The 19,817-nt window shown below is 53.3% G+C and overlaps 1 protein-coding gene across 8 annotated transcripts; it reads right to left on the bottom strand.

Moving 5' to 3' along the window:
• Positions 1–3,147: 3,147 nt before the first annotated feature.
• On the bottom strand, positions 3,148–18,910 carry ETV4 (ETS variant transcription factor 4). 8 transcript variants are annotated; one of them, XM_070479705.1, is made up of 13 exons: positions 18,648–18,909; positions 18,014–18,124; positions 17,746–17,839; positions 17,477–17,524; positions 10,378–10,431; positions 9,051–9,177; positions 8,296–8,457; positions 7,644–7,912; positions 5,539–5,613; positions 5,310–5,378; positions 4,982–5,154; positions 4,614–4,715; positions 3,148–4,036 (listed from the first exon to the last, which is right to left on the bottom strand). In XM_070479705.1, the coding sequence occupies exons 2-13, from the start codon at positions 18,071–18,073 to the stop codon at positions 3,812–3,814; spliced, it is 1,458 nt and encodes a 485-aa protein (XP_070335806.1). In that variant the 5' UTR covers positions 18,074–18,124; positions 18,648–18,909; the 3' UTR covers positions 3,148–3,811. The 8 variants fall into 8 exon arrangements, with proteins under 8 accessions (XP_070335806.1, XP_020744599.1, XP_070335807.1 ...); XM_020888940.2 differs by having other exon boundaries at positions 8,296–8,439; XM_070479706.1 differs by lacking the exon at positions 18,648–18,909 and adding an exon at positions 18,249–18,395.
• Between the last annotated feature and the right edge of the window lie 907 nt (positions 18,911–19,817).

Raw genomic sequence — 19,817 nt, 5'->3', positions numbered from 1 at the left:
ACCTCCAGTGTTCTCTCTCAGCATCAGCACAGGTCCAGAGCTGCAAGGACTGCACCGTGATTAGCCACATCCACTGCGCAGGCATTCTGCTCTGGCAACCTGAGTGATTACAGATGCCATATATTAAATACAGAAGGCTCTCCCTGGCTCCCTCTCCCACCTGCCGAACTCAGAACATGCAGTGCGTCCTATTTCCTCTTGAAACACACAAGTAGTGGCACAACTTTCAGCTTATTTTTGGTTTTATTTTTATCCCTCTGATCTCTTTAACAGAATTTTCTCTGGTCCAAGCCTCTCTTCCTCCACCCCAAAGTGAAAATCAACATCACACCTCTCAGAGCCTGTTAGTGCTGCCCAGGACCTGTGCTCCTGGCCACATGCTTGGTGGTTTTCTCCTAGCATTTGGTTGGGAAATGGCCTCCTCCCAGGGCCCTGCTCACATTTCCTGACAAGCCTCTAGACTTGGAAGACCATCAGGCAGATGCTGCCAGGCCAGGCTATGGAACTTCCGGGAAGTTGGTCTGGTGGAGAAACCCCTGGCAGATTGGGTACATCCTGTGTTATGGCCCGAACTGTCTCCTGTCTCCCTACACTTGAGAGTTGTGAAATGATGTAAATACTAGGACTACTCTACAGTGGTACTTTGGACACTAAAGGAGAGTTATACAACCTACTAGGATGTAAAGGAATGTAGGCCACTGTTGGGCAGCAGACCAGCCTGAGGACACAATTCAGAAACAACCCAGCAGAGTCTGTTGATGGTAGATCCCTGCCCCTTCATTAGCTGACTGAGCTCCTGCGAGTCTCGGTGTGCCTCTCAGGAAACCTAGGCCAGCAGTTGAAGTCAGAGGTTCTAAAGATCCTTTAAGGCCTTGTGGGGAGACGGAGGAAACTGAAGCAGAAGCAGAGGCTGGCTACCCAGAAATAAGATTCCCGGCCAGGTCTGTCTGATTTAGGAACAAACTCTGGGCTTGGCAGCCCACCTGTCCCAGCTGGGTGACCAGCATTGACGGCATTGGCACCTCTGAAGTCATCACCGCCAAGAAAGGAGGTTTAGATTTTAAGCTGAAGTTGAAAAGGGGATGTTTAGCAGGCCAAGGCTGAGAGACAGTGGGCTGGTCATCTTTCTGGGTTAGGTGAGCAAAAGGGACCCCAGCTCTGCGAGTGTTTTTGAACATCTCCCCAAACAGCTGGAGTCACCGTCTCTACTGTGACACCATGGCAGGGGTCTGACCTTTTGACTGTGCATGAGGAAACAGCATGTATGCAGCACTGCTGAGCCTGCCTAGAGAGAGCAGGGGGCTCTCGGGCAGATTGGGCAGGAGGACCCGCCTGCTGCTCCTACACAATGGGGCCCTTGTTTCTCGTCCTTGAAGCAGTATTTCCCGAGATTGAGTGACAGCCCAGAAGAGGATGTGGGTCTCGTGCAAGGAGCTGGAAACATCTTGCTGTTTATCCCACCCCTGCGGGAGCCTAGCTCGTTTCCTGCCCCTGCACTTGTGCTGAGTCTGTGCCTGCCTGTGTGGTGGGGGACCGGCCCTATGGGCCGTGTGTCAGCTCTCCTGTTGGGTCAGGCGCCTTGGTCCAGGGTCTCCCTTCATCCAGTTTGGAGTGCGGCTCGGTTTTGACTGTCTCTCCTTCAGCCAGAGAATTCTCTCCTGTGGTCATAGTTGTGGTCTGGTAGCCATCTCCTCAGAGCAGTGCCCTCCACGTGTAAGGATTTGAACAGAGTTGTGAGGAGTGGCTTGTTAGCATTCCAGAGGACAGAGGTCACATGACAGCCCGTGGAGACCTCTCCAGGACCCCGTCTCTCCTCATAAGGCACCTACTGAGACCTCGGGGTTTCCACTTGACCTTTGCGCCTCTTCTCACCTAGACAGCCTAGGTTTCAGGTACAATCGCAGGCTTCCCTGCTGGCTCAGACAGTAAAGAATCTGTTGGCAGTGCAGGAGACCCAGGTTTGATCCCTGGGTCGGGAAGATCTCTTGGAGGAGGAAATGGCAACCCATTCCAGAATTCTTGCCTTGGGATATCCCATGGACAGAGAAGCCTGGCGGGCTATAGCACATGGAGTCAGAGCTGAACGTGACTGAGCGACTAACACTCAAGTACAATTATGTATTTTTACATAACAAGTTAAAAAACTTTTTTTTAAAAATTTTGTCTATTGCTGTAAAGTTAGCACATTGTTTTCTGTTTCTGGGGGAAAAAAATAACATTGTTTTTTATTTGTGGGTAGTGGTCAAGAGGCATCTCTTCCTGCAGTCTTGGCCTGAGTACTGGGCAGAGGCTGTGGGTGAAGTGTCAGCTGTGGTTGGGCTGGCCCCGCCTCAACGCAGAGGTTCGCTGCGGTTCTGATGTAATTGGATGGAGAGCACCTGTTTTCACCCGAGTCTGGCTCCTAGGAAGCTGTTTACACAGGGACTGCCCATCCTGCTCTTCCTTCCTCCACAGGCCCTGTCATATCTCCTACCACACTTCCTTTTTAGATGTCACCACTTATTCAGCCTGGGCTCCCACCTCCCAACCCTGAAAACATGGCCCAGGGTTCTGTTCTCCCCTCAGATTTGGGCAAGGAGAATCCATGCTGTTTCCCTTCCCCTTTGCTGCGAAAGTCTGGCATGCTCTTCCTCACTGGCCAGAACCCAGGACTGGGGGCTGCTCCAGCCTCTGTGTACCCTCTTGCCTGGGTGCCACCTTTTCCTGCTCCCCTCCATACAAACTGTTCCCACCTTCAGCAAAACAGCGACCTGGAGCCACAGCAGGGGGGGACACACAACTGCGGTTTGTACACATGGGTAGGATGGTCATGGGAGTATCTGTGATCACAGAAACCACAGACCAAACCCTGCCTAAGGAAGCCCCAGGAGGGCTTCAAGGCTCTGATCAGTCCCACTTCCCCTAACCTGGGTGGGGAGATGGCTGCCCATCAATACATGAGATATTTCAGACACTCTTCTTGATAATCCTGGGAGGGAGAAGTCAGCAGCTATCACTGAGCCCTTTTTCCAGAGGAAAAAGGCAGAGATCATTTGTTTTTCCTAAACCCATATGGGAGGTTAAGTGTCAGGGCCAGGGCCCAAACTCTGGTTATGTGTCTTTCAAACCCCAGATCCTTCTCCCATGGCAGCAGAGAGGACACAGAACTCACAGGAGAAGCAGGGGCCTTTATTAGGGTCTGGCAGATGTAGTGGAGGTGAAATCCCAGGCCTGGGCCTAGGAAAAGGCAGAGGAGAGGCAGAGGTCCCCGGAGCAGAGGCTAGGCCCCCCACACCTCTACCTGGACAAGCCCTCCCCTACCCCAGGTTCCTTACTCCAGCCTCCCCCTGCCTCTGGGAACACAGAGCACCAAGAACTGCCAAGAAGGACCCTCTAGGGCCACAGCTTGGAGGGAAGCACAGGATCCAGGTGGCTGTCTCCCTACCGTGAGAGATAAGGGGAGCTCAATGTCCCCTGCTCTCCACCGGGATGAAGTGGGGAAGCTCTTTCTCTGTCCCCCAGAAGAGAACGAACATGTTCTCTGTAGTGGGGGAGAGGGAGTAGTGCTTGGCCTCTAAGCAGGACCTAGAAAGAGGCCAGAGGTGAGGCCCCCAACGGAATTTCCCAGATGCTACCTTTACGCTTGAAGTCTCCCCTTTTCCCTTCCCATCAGTTCTGGAGAGCAGCTCAGAGTCTGTGCCAGAGTGACTGATGGGCAGAGGAGATCTACTCCAAAGACATCTGTGGATTTCAGAGTGGGGGTTTCTCCGACACCAAACTCAACTATGTACACAGGCAGCAGCCCCGGCGGCAGGGGAGCAGCTGCGAAGGGCTAGTAAGAGTAGCCACCCTTGGGGCCAAAGGGCTGGGCAGGGCCAGCCAGCTCTGGGAGGTAGGCGGGGCTCTCGTCCAAGTGGGACAAAGGGACTGTGTCCTCCTCACTGACCGGGCGGTCAAACTCAGCCTTGAGAGCTGGACGCTGATTGTCCGGGAAGGCCAGAGAGAAGAGGGCCTCGGGCTCGCACACAAACTTGTACACGTAACGCTCACCAGCCACCTGTAGGGGGAGAGGGCTGGGTCAATGTGGGGTGGAAAAGCAGACCCCTGCCTGCAGGCCCAGGCAGATGCATGGGTTCCTCCTGCTGCTTTGTCTAAGAACATGCCTCCCTTCACAGTTCTTTTCCATTACTGCTCATCACTTTTTTTTTTTTTTTTTTTGGCCTTGCTGCATGGCATGTGGGATCTTAGTTCCCTGACCAGGGATTGAACCAGCATCCCCTGCATTGGAAGCACAGAGTCTTAACCCCTTGACCGCCAGGGAAGTCCCCTGCTCATCACTTTTTTGAGAGAGGAAAATTTTAGGGTTGTCCATAATTTCTGGACTTCTCTGCTTCATTATCTGCTCCTTCAAACTCCTGAGAGATGCTCTCCTACCCCCAGCACCTTTCCACAGGCACTGCCCCCTACTCCTATGTCTGTTTTTTTTTTTTTTTTTCTTTTTGGCTGCACCTCACAGCATACAGAATTTCCCCAACCAGGAATCAAACCCACCCCCCTGCAGTGGAAGCAGAGTCAGCCACTGGACCACCAGGGAAGCCCACACCCACCCTGTCCTTGGACCCGTAACCCCTGACCTTCTGCATGATGCCTTTCTCATAGTAGTATCGGAGTGAGCGGCTCAGTTTGTCGTAATTCATAGCTGGCCGGTTCTTCTGGATACCCCAGAGCCTGGCGACCTGGGAACAGGGGATAGTTGGGGGCTGGCCACTGCAGCTCAGCAGAGGAAATAAGGGGGGCAGGTCTGAAAGAGCACTTGAGATTCTTGGAGCACATGCTCAGCTGGCCCTGCAGCTAAGCACCAGCCGCAGACCCCAGTTTGGCAGGAATCAGGTTGAATAAAGCAGCAGTGCTAGTGAAGGCACATGTCACCAGTTCCCAGGGTTTCTTATCTCCAGCCCCCAATGCTGTTGGGAGGAGGGGTGGAGACATCCAAGAGGCCCACCTCCTCAGGCTCAATTAGTTTGAACTCCATCCCCCGGCCGGTCCAGGCAATGAAGTGGGCATTCGTTGGGTCATCGAGCAGGGCCACCAGAAACTGCCACAGCTGCAGGGCACCCCGGCGCTGGTACGGTGGTCCCTCTCGGAAGGCTCCCATCCCTTCCTGCTTGATGTCTCCTGAGGAACACAGGAAACGAGAGGTGGAGGGCTTATGCCCCTGGTGGCCCAAGCGACCCCGTCCCCTCTCCCCAGCGGGCTCTCCAGGCCCTTTCCCATGAAATGTGGTGTGATTCCTGGGGGGACACAGAGGTTCGAGCAGTCACTTCTCTGACCTTCAAACTTCTCAGGGACGACGCAGACATCATCTGGGAATGGTCGCAGAGGTTTCTCATAGCCATAGCCTTGAGAAGGAAGTGTGGGGGTCATTCAGATCTGGGGGCTCGCTGATACAAGACCCTAAAGAGTCCAGAGGGACTTCCAGCCAGGAGCCCCTCCCCCACAGCAGGACTCTGTCCTCCAACCCGGAGGACTTGGCAGGGGAGAAAGAAGGGGCTGCCTTACCCGCGGTCCTGTCACCTGGAGAGGGCCCGGAGAAACCCTCTGTGTGAAGGTACATTGAGGCATACCCAGGGACATCTGGGGGGGAGGAGAAAGAGGGAGATATTGGAGGTGGCTGGGGTGGGGGCAGGGGCGGCAGTCCCCCACACATTCAAGAACTTGCCAGCCTGCCTTCTGGTTCTTTCCCCACAGGCCTGCCTACCCCCAGTTCCCGGGGAGAAGTTCACCCAGAGGGAGTGTCAGGCTCGAAGCCCTCAGCTTGAGGGCTGGGCCAGACGGCCTGGATGGCAGCAGCTGAGGCCGGGCAAAGCTGCTCCACAAGGCCCCGGATTCCAGGAGCAGCTGTTTCCTGTGAGTTTAGCAGGGAGGAGGAGGGTAGAGATGAACCTCCGGGGAAAGGGTTCAGTGTCCCAGTCTAAGATTCCCCTGGAATGGGCTGACGTCCGGTCAGCAGGGCAGGTTCCAGCCCAGTGCGGGTGTGAGGGAGGGAGGAAAGGGGTGTGGGGGCAGGGAGAAGAAACACACATGCATCTATTTGTGGAAAAGGCAGTGGGCACGCCCGGCCAGGCCCTATGTTTCCAGCTCTGACAGTAGACAGTCCGCTCTATTTCACTCCATTCCACAGGATTACACCCCACCTGGAGGACGCTGTGGTGCAGCCAGCCTGTCAAGTGCCAGCCCCTTCCTGCCCCACCCGCTTCACTCCCACTTATGAATGAGATGGTGAAACCCGACACCTCCGGAGGAGGCGGGAGGGTGGGCTCATTCCTGCCTCCATTTTGTGAATGGAATTCCTGACTCCATTCAGAGGAAGCAGAAGGGGGAGGGGCAGGAGTTCAAGGGCATGTAACTCGAGCTCCTCCGGTCTGCCTCCTTTGAAGGTCAGCGGACAAGAGCGTCTCCCTCCTACTTCCTCCTTCTCACTGAGGGACAGGGCTCAGGCGTAGGGCCCTGGGCTGGAGGAGAGGGGCTCCCTTCTGGTTCTGATTCAGGCAGACTGGGGGATTTGGGGCTCATGCCTCTACCCCTAAAAGACTGACACCAGGAAAAGGAAAATTTTAATTAGGCTCTAGGCAGCTCTGAGCCTAATCTAGACTCTGAAATTTATTTTTTCTATTGCAAGTTGGCAGATAAACTCAAAATTGGAGCTGGTAACAATGTTAATTAACTTGGGGCTTCCCTGGTGGCTCAGATGTTAAAAGAAACTGCCCGCAATGCGGGAGACCTGGGTTCGATCCCTGGGTCCGAAGATCCCCTGAAGGAGGAAATGGCAACCCACTCCAGTATTCTTGCCTTGGGAAATCCCATGGACAGAGGAGTCTGGTGGGCTACAGTCCATGGGATCACAAAGAGTTGGACATGACTGAGTGACTAACACACACGAAAATGTTAACAGGAGACAAGATTTCCTGGGCCTTTCCCTGGCTGCTTGGGGTTTTGAGCAGTAGCTGTTGTTTATGAACACCGTGGCTCAGTGCATCTCATTTCCATCAACAGCCAAGTGGAACTAGAATTTAAAGTATTCCCTACTTCCAGTCTCCAGCTCTGGCCAGGATGGTGGGTTGTTTCAACCAGGAGGCTCAAACAGGATGTGGAAACCACACCTGAACCCTGCCTTCCAATTGGGAAGTGTGAGCCTGGCTAGTTCAAGTTCATGTTTCTCATTCAAATCCCTTTGTATTTCTTAAGCTTCTGTGGGGACAGGGACCAATGACACATCCTATTCATCCGTGTCCACCAACTGCACACACTCATGCTCCTGGTATAGTACTTGTGTCTCAGTAGGTATGTAAGCCCCCAAACACCTGTTAAATAGAAATGGGGAGAAATGCCTTAACTTTCCTATCAAGTCACAAGCTATCCGAAGGCAAGGACCCGCACATCTCACTTATCTCTAATCTGAATATAAGTCTGCTGATTGAAAAGGGACAGTTCTTTTTGAATCTATGAAAAGAAGTGGTAGGTGCGTGGGTTGAATATGTGAACTAGTAAAAGGATAGGAAGGAGAGACATGTTGTGTTTAACGGCACTGTCCACTCGATCACATGCCACCCCACCCAGCAATCCCCTTGAAACTCCTCCATCCCCTTCCCAGGAGCATCTCTTACCTGAGTCGTAGGAGAAGTCCGTCTGCTCCTGTTTGATCACCACCCCCGCCCCTGGGTACCTGTGCCCACTGGCTCCACCCTGGCCCACTGCCGGCTGGCCGGCCTGTTCATACAGGGGGTCAAGGTATTCCTGCTTGAAGCTCTGCTGAGGGTAGGGTGGGCAGGGCTCCGACAGCTGGTGTTGATAGGGGGCAGGGAGGGGTTCCCGGCCGGCCCCCTGAGAGGGTGTGAAGGAGTGGCAGACATCCAGGGGCTGCTGGAAGATGGAGCTGCATGTGGTTGGACGGAGAAAGAAGAGAAGAGAATATTAAAAGTAGTCCTCCAACCCTGAGGGATGGGATGGGGAGGTAGGTGGGAGGGGAGTTCAGGATGGGGGACACATGTACACTCATCGCTGATTCATGTCCATGTATGGCAAAAACCACTACAACATTGTAAAGCAATTAGCCTCCAATTAAAGTAATTAATTAAAAAATAAAAGTAGGCCTCCTTGTGCCTGCTGCTCTCAGAGCTTACAGAGTGTGGGGGGCGGGGGTGAAGGAAGGGGCAGGGAGAGGTCAATATCCTCACCTTTCCCCATGCAGGGTCTAAGGGCCAGTGAAGAACACTCAAGAGAAAAACTGGTGAGATGCGGCTCTCCTTGTCTCCTTACCTGTGCTCCCCGAGGTACCCATGGCCAGGGTGGGGCTGGGAGGCGCCGGAGGATCTCAGGAAATTCCGTTGTTCTGCCCGGGGAAAGGGCTGCAGGGGCGACTGTCCGGGGGCAGCAGGGGCAGGGGACTTGATGGCGATTTGTCTAGGGGGGTCATAGGCACTGGAGGTGAGGGGGAGGGAGACAGGGGTGAGGGGGCACAGAAGCTGGGCAAGCATCTTTGAATCCTTCATTCCCTGGGAAGTCAGGTCACAGGGATTATGGGAGAAGAGAGGGTGCCAGGGTGCCAGACTCTGCCCCACATCAACTTTTTTTTCTTTCTTAATCCCAAAGCAGGGTAATCTTGAAAAACACCTCTCCCCAGCCCACAGCAACTGGGTCGGGTCAGACAGTGGCTTCTCCAGTGGAACTACTCTGCCCTTTTTAATATTTTGGCCACAACGCAAGGCATGTGGGTGGGGGGGATCTTAGTTCTCCAACCAGGGATGGAATCTGCACCACCTGTGCTGGAAGTGCAGCCTTAACCACTGGACCACTAGGGAAGTCCTTGCCCTGGAATTAATATACATCCCTTGAACCCTCTGTTGTATTTTTCATCCTACCTACTCAGGAAATCCTGAGCTATTACCCTATTACAGGACCTCGAAATCCTTTCTATTGTCTAATCTGCATCTCAAATGCTGCCACTCCTCACTAGGTGCCCACCCCCAACTCTCCATCCAACCCTTCCTTCCCAGGGCGGGGCTAGGGCTCACCTGGAATAAAGGCACTGCTCGCCATGGAGATAGGGGAGGGGGGGCTTCCTGCTGCAGGACAGGGCCGGGTCTGTGCGAGGACTTTGGGGCTCCTTCTTGATCCTGGTGGTGGGGCTGTGGAAAGCTACTGTGGGGGTCGGGGGAGGCAGAGCAAGGCCAGAGAATGTCACAGGAGAGGCAGGAAGAGCTTCTGATGCCTTCTGACATCTTCTGCTCTTTAACCAGCAGTTGGTTGCTGGTATAGCCTCATCTCCCTTCTCTGGGTCACAGTTGTCAGAAGAATCATAGACACTTTTAAGAACAGTCTGGCTATTTATATTATGTCTAGTTTTCTACTGTTGGCTCATGTCCAATATGAACCAAAGAAACTGTCTAAGGTTCAACATTTAGTGCAACCCCAACCCACCCCCACCCTGCGCAAAACACCTTTGTAGGAGCAAGCAGCTCCAACCAAAGGCCTGTGGTTTTCCTGACTGTCCTGGAAAATTCCATGGGAGAGAAATGTTTTCTTATTTGGGGCTATAAAGTATCTTTCTTTTTCTGGTTAAGGTTGGATACTAGCCCACTTGCATGTCAGCTGACTAGCATCATACACACGCTCCTAATTATCCGTGAAGAACACTGGCCTTTCCTGTGGCCCCTGCTGGCTCCGCCAACTCCAGCCACCAGGCCGAGCAGCAAAGAGTTGGTTTCGAGACTGTGAGTGTGAGTCAAAACCCACAATCGACTGCTCTGTTGTTGATTATTTGTGCTCTATTTCATTTCATTGGTCAAGACTGTTAAAAGCTAAGTATCAGACATTAAAGCAGGGTTTCTCAACAGTAGCACCAGTGACATTTGGGCCACATAATTCTTTGTCATGGGGGCTGTCCTGAGCATCGCAGGATGTTAGCAGCATCCCTGGTTCTATCCATTAGATACCAACAGCACTCCACCCTCAGCTGTTAACAACCCCAAATGTCAACAGACATTGGTCTCTTGAGGTGCCAAGTCATTCCTAGTTGTGCACAAGTAACTTAGAATGGTAGAACTGGCCCCTGATGCAGTGGTCCAAGCCCCTCGTTTCAGAAATAAGGAAAGGATCAGAGAGGTGAAGCGTCTGCTCCAAGCTCACACTGCTAGAATGGGCAAGCCCCAATGTGCACCAAAGTTTTCATCTCCCAGTTATTGCTAGGCCTTTTGAGTCCAAACCCAAGAATGAGGAGCTCTGCCCTTCACCCTTTTTCAGAGCACAGAACAAGTTGATCTTTTGTGATCCTCTATCCCTATGACTAATTTCCTGCCCTCCCCCACTCCCAATCCCCTCTACCCAGGGCCCTCAACTCACAGTTTTCTGAATGGAAATCAGGAACAAACTGCTCATCACTGTCCGGTACCTGAGCTGCAGAGAGAGGTCAGAGGTGAGTCTGGGCTGAGGGTCTTGGATGGCAGCCCCCTGGCAGACTCCATTATTGCATCCCTGCAGATTAGCACCAGCCTGAAGGGGCAAGCAGCTTTCCTAGGACTGAAAGGTAACTCCACCCAGGTCCTAGCACCCTCCCTCTCGGGGCTCCCTTAACACCCTGGAGGGAAGGCTGCAGTTCTCAGAACCCGTCTGAGCAGATTCCAGAGTTGTGTCTTAGGTGCTTTGTCTTTTTTCCCTCCATTTTTCTTAAGTGAAGACAACCCAGCCCCTCAGAGTTTACAAAGTTCCCTCAAAGCAGTCACATCTGGGATAGGCAGGCATGACAAGGAGTGAGAGTCTGTGGACTTAGAATCACATGGGAAGATTCTGAATCTGGGCTGGGCCCAGAACTTCCCAGGTGGAAAGTAGAATTCTAGAGCCTGGGAAAGGAGATGGAATGGAAGGAAAAGACTGGTTCAAAAGAAGTGATAAGAGTATGACAATGGGAGAGGAGGAGGCTGGGGTCACTGGAGGTCACGGTGCTCTGTCCCTTTGATGTGCAACTTGGAGAGAGAAGGGCTTCCTAAACTGGAGCTCTAAGGAGCACTCCCAGGGTGCCGGTGTGGGTGGAGCTGGGTTTGGGGATTAGGCTGGAAAACTAAAATAGCACAACAGCTCATCCGTGGCCCCCAGACTGGATATCCGGGCTCTGATTTCTAGTTCTTATTCTGGACTCGCCAACTCCTTCAGGTGCGATCCAGCTGAGTACCTCTCCTGACCCGAGAATCGTTGCCAACTTTTTGCCCCTTTCTCAGGAATAAATAGATCACAGCAGGAAGGGAAAGGGTAGACACCAAGAAGGACTTCCTGATAGTCTGGGAAGAGAGTGGCTTGAAGGTAAGGCCACAGAGACAGGTCTTTCATCCCCTGTAAGCTGCTCTCAGTGGGCAATGGGAAAGCTCATGGATAAAATGACGGGAGAGTTGGAAATGGCTGGTAAGGGTGAGGGTACAAGGAGATGGCGGGACCACACCATCACTCGTCGCAGTCTACACAGGACACACCCCAATCTCTGTGGCTTCCCTTCTGGGCCAAGGCTGCAGTGTCTTCCTTGGATTTCAGCCATGACCTCAGATCAGAACTCCCTACTACTCTCCACAAGGCTGTCAGAGGGATCTTTTATAACAGAAATCCAGTCACTTCTCTCTCTTGCTTAAAGCATGAACCCCAAACTCTTTGCCCTTGGCCTCCGTGGCCCCGAAGGTTCTGGCCCTTGCTTATCTCTCCGACCTGCCTCTCCTTGCCTGTTACCCTCCAGAGCTCTGGCCTCCTTTTGGGTCCAGCTTGACCCCTCTTCCCCACATCCTGGCCTGTTGTTTTCTGGCCTCTGAAGTCTTAGCTCACTTTGCCCTTTCGGAGGCCTTCTCTGACCACCCAAACTGAACTAGTCCCTCCTGGCTCTCGATCACATCCCTGTTTTCTTTTTTCCCGAGCACATATGACTTCTTGAAAGTATTAATTTAATTTATGCATATGTAATTTATGTGTAATTTATTATCCACCTCTTCTACGAAGAAGTTAAGATTGCTGAGGGCAGGGGATTTATCTGTCTTGTTTGTCTGACTCCCAAGCACCCCTGAAACAGGGTCCCATTCAGAATAGACACTCAATGCATTATTTGTCGACTATATGAATAAACATACAATGACCCCTGTCCTCAGGCCAATGGGAGGGAGCAACATGGGCCTGGGAGCAAGAACTAAGGAGATCCTAATCAACCAGCCCTTCCTTCCCCTTGAGAGCCCCCTCTCCACCACCAGTTAATATTAGAAGCAAGTCCTCCAGGGAGAATACTTCTCACAAAGGATGCTTAAGGCTGTGATCTATTGCTTGGCAGGTGGATTCTTTATCAACTTGCTTTAGACATCAGAGGTGTCAAGTGCTTTAAAATACACATTTATCGAGAGGAGGGATAAATTGGGAATATAGGATTAACGGATGCACACTATAATTTATAAAATGAATAGCAAGGATTTACTGTGTACCACAGGGAACTCTATTAAATATATTGTAATACTCTATAAGGGAAAAAATAAAAAAAAGAATCTTGGTATAGACACACATGTATATATGTATAACCAAATCATTTCACTGCACACCTGAAACTTAACACAATATTGTAAAGCAACTATACTTCAGTAAGAAACAACAAAATAAAATACACATTTATAGATTGGTGACTTCTTGACAGAGGGAACCCAATGGCTGAAGGGTTTAAGAATCAGGAAACCACCAGCCCCTAAAGAACTTATGGAAGAAAAATCAGCACAGAACAATTCTGAAGTGATCAAATAGATCAGCAGGGCATGAAATCCCTTGGCAAAAACAAACAAACAAAAAACCAACACAGTACATCTTTTTAGGAGCGCAACTAGGGCACAAAGGCAACCATTCCCAAACTGGCCCCAATCAAGAAGCCTGGGACACTCTTAGAAACAGATTCCCAGGCCCCATCCTTGGAGAGTCACTCCAAAGGCCCGGGGTGGGGGTGGGGGTATCTATCTATCTATATATTTTATATTCCCAGGCCCCACCCTTGGAGAGTCATTCCAAAGGCCCAGGGTGGGGGTATCTATCTATCTATCTATCTATTTTTTGGCCACACTGTGTGGCAGGCATATGGGATCTTAGTTTCACAACCAGGGATCGAACCCTCGCCTCCTATATTAGAAGCTCAGTCAACCACTGGACCACCAGGGAAGTCCCAGTCACCTGTATTTTAATACACGCCCCTGGTAGCCCCTAAGAACAGGCAGGTTTGGAAAATTGGATAAAGGGGAGGATGCAAAAGCTCAACTGCCCGAGGGGGTAAGACCCAAGCCTATCCTTGCTGTGCCCTTTGGCACAACCATAGGTGAGAGCCCTCGAGACGGGCAGAATGGGGGTGAGAGGAGAGAAATGAACACTATTTCCCTCCCTGCTACCTGGGCAAGAAGCCCAGGGTGGGAGAGGTACAGCACATGGGGGAGGCTGATGCACTCTGGGCCCCCCCTGGGGCTTCATTAACTGCCAGTTTCCATTGAGGTAATGGGCTGGGTGCATCTCCTGCTGGCGTCACAAGCCAGGGCACGCGAAGGTAGAGAACCCTGGGGTCATCTTGACCTTCCTCTTGCCTCAGGTTGAAGGTTTGACCAGAACCCCCAATCCCCAAGCAGTCCTTTAGGAGGCCACCCCCAGCACCCTGGTAATACCTCAAAAGAGGTGGTGCTGCCCTCATCCCAGGGCCAGGAGAGATCAGCCAAGGCAAGAATGGGCTGTGGTGTGAACCCCAGTGCCTGCCTGGCCCCTCCCCAGAGTGCCAGCTCCTCCCAGAAGGGCAGGACAGGGCCTCCGTGGCTCAGAGACTGTCAAGGATGGAAATAGGAACACAGAACCTCGTGTTCCTGGAGAGCAGGAGAATTTCTAATGACCATGTTTGGTCTCGAGTGTCAGCCACTCTTTATTTATTTGTTGACTTGGCTGAGCTTAGGCTGCCAAGCCAGTGTGCCAGGGTCTGCCCCCAACTCCATCCTGGCACTAAGGTGTTTATCTGCCTAGGGACATAGCAGAGGATTAAGGAGGGGACAGGAAAGATGCCAAGCCAGCATAATGCCCAGAAAGAATTTCAGGGAACATCCCTCCAATAGGAGGGGAGTCAGTTGAAAAGGGGCTTAGGGGCTTCCCACCTGGGCTCCAGAACAGGTAGGTGAAAACAGCCAAGTAGCGAAGCCCACCCAAGTAAACCACCCACCTATACAATATATATATCCCACCACTTTCTCCCTCTCTGAGGGTCCGATTACAGGGCAGAGGGGCCTCTTAAGGAGCCCCAGTGGAAATGGGGGGAGGCATCCCCCGGAGCTTCTTCTCCATTTTGTCACCACTGGCCTCTCTCCCCTTACCCCGCCCCCACCCTGGCAGCATAATGGAAGGAGCCAGTTCTCTATCTATGGAGGGGACATTTGTCCCCAAGAGCCTTCTGGAAGGGGAGGAGACAAAGATATAGAAGGAGGCATTGTAGCCAGGGAAGACCAGAAGAGGGGATTAACCCCATCTCTTCTCACAGACAGGCTGAGCCCCAGCGTGCACACACATGGATTCACACACACCCAACTGCCTTTTACTTCACAGCTTTACGGGTGAAACACATCCACATGGGATCTCTTTTTGGATTTACAAATACGAACGGGGAAAACCAAAGGACGAGGGGCTGCAGACCTCAGAGGAAGACTTGGGACTGATGGTTCTTATGCAAAGGGGAGCACAGACCCACCCTTTTTAGAATCTCATAGGAGCTATGGATCCTTCTCTTAGAAATATTCACATTCCTTTGTGTATGTTGCACCCCCAGTGATTTTATACACACATCGGAGGGCTCAAGGACCCCTGCAACCTATCCACAGAGCTTGTGGGAAGCCATAGACCCCATTATGGACTCCTGCCTCATACAAAGAACATACATGACCCAGAGTCAATGTTCCTTATCACCAAGAGACCAAAGGCATTGCCTCTGAGGGTTCCAGAGGGCTCCCCACAAACCCGGAAAGGAACCCTCGACCAGAAGCACATCTTTGACAATAACCAGACACAGCTTGGGCTCAGCCGGTCTGAGCCCGAGGTTTCCCTGCAGTAGCGTGGTTCTTTCTCCAACAATTCAGCAGATTCCCAGGCACCCCAAAAATAAACACACCTTCTTAGCCTCACATCACCCCACCCCACTATCCATCTAGAAAACCCCCAATCCAAAGATGTCTGAGCTGCCTCCACAGATCCCCCGCTCACCCTCACCCTCTATGTTGCCTGGACACCAGATGCTGAACCCACAACCACCTCTGCCAGAATCCAACCTGGTGTCCCCCTAATTCTTCACAGCCCCACCCACACTTCAAGGACCCACGGCTTCAATCCAAATTGGGGCTTTAGGGAGAAATCAAGCTCTGGCCCCCAGTCCTACGCACCCCACCACTGGCAAGTTTCCAAAGGAACTAGTCCCTCCCTGCCACCCCAAAGCTCCCTCTGGGCTGCAGGGGTCACTGACCTGGTGGGAAGAGGCAGGAGAGGAGGCTGGGGTGGTGCTGGGACGGTGCAGGGGGACAGGGCCCCGGCAGCTGCATCTGTCTCCGCAGAGAGAGCGAGAAGGAGCAATCGGCCACAGCATCCCCCCCTCAGGCCTGGCCATCCATCGCCAGCTGGGAACCTGAGCTGCTCCCTCAGAAGGAAGGAGAGGGAACCAAGGAGATCCCAGCGCCTCCCCCCCAACCTGCGTCTTGCGATCCCCACCCCCACCTCCCCACCCACTGGATTTAAATGCACGGGCACTTCCAGGGCAGCAGCGTGAAACACACACTGGCTGTCACGCTGACACATGCAGAGAGACACAAGCACAAGGTCTAGACCCCCACAGCCAAGGGGTGGGGCTTCCAAGGTTGACAGAAGACGAGAACGTTTTCCTCCCCTTCCCATTCCAAACCCTGCTGCTTCCGAAACACCAACGTCTGAGCCTACCCCTAGATCACAAGCCCCAGGAGCTGCCCACTTGGGGGAGCCTAGGGACCCTCAGCTGGACAGACAGGAGCCTGGCGAGCCAGACAGAAATCAGGCGTTAGGAAAGGAAGTCTTTGAGAGACCCTGGAAACTGACACCACTGCGTTCTTTTAGCTCCAGCCCAGCTCCGGAACCTCGAGCGGAGGATGGGCAGGATGGGCAGACTGGGCATAGCTCTGCTTGTAATTCGCAGCTGGGCACACAGGGCTTGCAGAATCAGGAAAGACAGCCACAATCTCCCTAGAGCCCCCAGATCTCTCCAGCACCCATGAGGACGTTGAGCCTTGAATTCCAAAATGTCTTGAGTGCTTGCTCCATGCTAGTCATTCTGTTAACATATATATTTAGGGGGATACCACAGCGGTCACAATAGATCTAATCTGTCTAGTCAGGGGTCTTTCCCTTTTACTCCAGGCTTTTAAAGATGGTTCTAGAGGAGCTGGGTTTGAGTTTTAAGAAATCATCCAAGAGACACAGGTGGAGGGATGGGGAGATCTCAAAGAAGAGGAAAGCCCTTGAGAAGGGGTTCCTAGTGCTGTGGTTTCTTGGGTTTCAGTGTTACAGTGAAGGGACCCTCAGATGGGGGTATTAACCCTTCCCTCTCAGAGACTCTCAACACCAAAAGCCGCTTACCTGCAGTCCTGCAAGTGACACCCTTGGGCTCCACCCAAATACAGCAAGGAATCCCACTAGAAGACCTCCGAGAATACACCTCCCTACGCAGAGGCCCAGTTACTGACCCCACTCCAGCCAGCTCACAGCTCACCCCCCTCCACCACCAGCCCCCCACTCCCGCCCCCAGCAAACTGGAGGAGCAATTTGCCTAGGGAAAGAGGAGGGAGGATCGGCTGCCATTAGAATTACAATCAAGGCGATTTGGGGGAGAAGCCCTGAGCTGCTTTGCCAAAGTGATGCAAAAAAACAAAAAAGAATTATTTAAACTTTTGTTGTTCTTTTGGCTCAGACAGTAAATCATTTGGTGCTGGGGGTTTGGAAGAAGAGAAACCAAGGGGGTAAAAATGAATGTTTCGGCAATTCCAGAAGACAGGTACTGAATTGCTCCTTCTCTTTCTCCTGCTTCTTACACTAACTCCCCTGCCCCAAAACCCTAACACACACCTCAGCCTGGGGGCTGGTGCCAAACAAACTTTGCAAATGAAAATTTCAACCAGGAAAACGGGCCTGGGGCCAAGTTCCATTCAAATAAGCAAATACCCCACACAATGGTCTGATTCATCCCCAGGCCTAGTTACACAAGCCTGGCTCAGGGCAGAGAAAACAAATATCAATATAACTATCCACAAGGGCGCTGGAAAGAGTGGAAAGGCAGGAGACTTGGGGAAGGGGCCTTGCAGAGGCCCTGGAGGCCAGCGAGAGGAAGTGAGCCTTGTTGGAATACTAGGGGTAGAGAGCATCCCCCACCCCAATAATAGAAAAGGTCACAAAACTACTCACTCACCTTCAGCGAGCCACGTCTCCTGGAAGTGACTTAGATCCTGGAAGAGATCTGAGGGGGTGAATAATGGAATGGAGAAGGTGAGGTGGAAGTGGCGGTGAGAGAGTGGGAACCCTAAGGAGCCCGGTGACCTCCCCCTTGGGGGTTGGGGGAGGATGAACAGAGTCCCTTGGAGGGCAATTTTTTTTGCGGGAAAAGGGCGAGGGCTCCAGGTTCAGCCCTCAGGGTGTGTGAGGTGGGGAGGGTTGCGTTTTGTCTCGCTGTCTCTTTACCTTCGGAGTCGGGGGGCGGAAGGGAGCCCGGGTCCATGAGCTTCCCCTGTGGGACCGTCAGAGCTTCGCGCAAGCTCCCATTTCCGGGCGATTTCTGCGGGGAAGGGGAAGAATGCCCCCGAGTCACCCTGAAGCTGCCTGGTCTGGGGGGCGGGGCTGGGGTCCCGGGGTGACTCAGGGGCGGGCAGCCCTGGACCCCGCTGGGGCCGCGGGTGGTTTGGGGCGGGTGCAGGGAGGGGGCGGGCGTGGAGGCCGGCGCGGCGCTCACGCTGCAGAAGGTGTAGGGCACTTGCTGGTCCAAGTATCCGCCTTTCATCCTCCGCTCCATCCGGCCGCTCCCTCCGGCCACACGGCCCGGGCCCCGCGCGGGGGCAGAGACCTGGGGGCGGGGGGGCTGCGTTCGCACACCGTCTGGGGAAGGCAGCGAGGTGGGGGTGGGTAAGGGAGGCGGGGAGGGGCAGTCCCGAGGCTCCGGGTCCGACGGCAAAACTTCTCCGACTCACTCAGGCGATGGGGAGATTTCCGCCTGCAGAGCTTAGCGCAGCCACACTGCCCTCCCGCCAAAGAGGTCCCACCTGCTCCTGGGAACCGGGGTCGCCGTTTCGGCTGCTTTCTGCAGCCCTGCTTTGCCCAGACTTGGTTACATAAGACGTGTGTGTGTGTGTGTGTGTGTGTGTGTGTGTGTCTGTGCGCGCGCGCGCGAGTGTGCGCTAGCGCGCGGAGGAGCAGGCGAAGCGCGCACTATTCGCACGCCCACAACTCGGGCGCCCCCTCCAACCCTGAATCCCAGCGCCTCCCACCCCCTGCCCTGGAATCTGCGGAGGCGGCGTTGAGAGTGTGATGAGTGTTGGAGGCGAGGCTGGGAATCACACTCTCCCTCCCTCTCCCTCCCGTAGCCTCACCTGAGGCCCGGGCGTCTGTACTGGAGCCGCGAGGGGTTCCGAGCATCCCCCCCGGGTTGCACCGAGGGCCGCGGGGCTAGGCCGGAGCTAGGCGACCCCGGCCCAGGGTCCCCAGCGCACCGGCTTGTTTTCCGGGCGCCGCCGACAGTTGTGAGCCCGGGGGAGCCGCTGATTGGTGCATTTCCTTCGCCTCTGCCTGGGCTCTATCTACCCCCCACCCCGCTCCCTTTGTTTCATTGACTTTTGTGAATGAAACCCCAGGGCCGGGCACGCCCGCCAATCCCGAGACTCGCTCTGCCGAGCCGGAGGGGCGGAGTTTCCCAGCAGCGGGGGCCAATGAGAACTCAGGGGTTGGCTCCCGGCTTCATTCACCGCTTGGGCTCCCATTCATAAAAAAATAAACTCCTGGCGGCCGGAGTTCATTCATAAAGAGCTGAGAGAAAACGAGGGAAGCCAAGGACCCGACGGCTTCTCTGTGGGACTCGGTGGTGACCCTGACTCTCTGCTAACTCCTCCGGCTGGCGTCTGCACACGTCTCTGTGCACCCGCGTGTACGTGGGAGTGTGAATGTATCTGTGTGTGCGCCCTGGGGGGAGGCGAGCGGACTTGCATGCCTAGAGGAACAATAATAACGAGCATTTATGAAGCTCTCTGCTTCCACGTGCTCATTTCATTCCCATAAGCTGGCGAAGGGTTCTATTGTTTCCATTTTACAGAGACTGAAAATGAAAACTCAGAGAGGGGCGGTGGCTTGGCCACTCGGCGTCTGGAGTTTGCAGCCCCCGACCCTCTACATTTTCCGGTATAGCCCTTTGAGGCCACAATTAAGTGAATTAAAGGTATGTGACAACAATTGATACACAGTAAGCACTCAATAAATGTAAGCTGGCACGGAATCCAGGCTTTTCCTCAAGGGTCTGTTCTCTGCAGAGCTGTTCTGTGACCCACTTTCTATTGATTGAAGCAGAAACTAAAGGCCTGGTTTGGACCTCTGAAAGTGCAGTTCTCTCTCTGCTATCTTTCCTCTTATCCTGAGAGCAAACACAGGGTATTAGGGAGCCAAAACCCAGAGATTTGATGATCTGAGAGCAGGCCTGCGTTCAGTTCTAGCCAACAAGCTTCTCATAGTCTTTGTCACCTCATTCATTTAGTAATTCATTTGATAAACAT

The sequence above is a fragment of the Odocoileus virginianus genome, chromosome 17, assembly GCF_023699985.2.
Source record: "Odocoileus virginianus isolate 20LAN1187 ecotype Illinois chromosome 17, Ovbor_1.2, whole genome shotgun sequence".
Lineage (NCBI taxonomy): Eukaryota > Metazoa > Chordata > Mammalia > Artiodactyla > Cervidae > Odocoileus > Odocoileus virginianus.
This window is presented reverse-complemented; position numbering and strand designations above follow the sequence as displayed.

Excerpts from the sequence above, each read along its gene's own strand:
- ETV4 (XM_070479705.1), bottom strand. The coding sequence starts at position 18,073 with ATGGAGCGGAGGATGAAAGGCGGATACTTGGACCAGCAAGTGCCCTAC. Across the intron at positions 17,525-17,745 it reads TCCGCCCCCCGACTCCGAAG|ATCTCTTCCAGGATCTAAGT; the intron begins GTAAAGAGACAG and ends TCACCCCCTCAG. Across the intron at positions 5,155-5,309 it reads CGTCCCTGAGAAGTTTGAAG|GAGACATCAAGCAGGAAGGG; the intron begins GTCAGAGAAGTG and ends TGTGTTCCTCAG.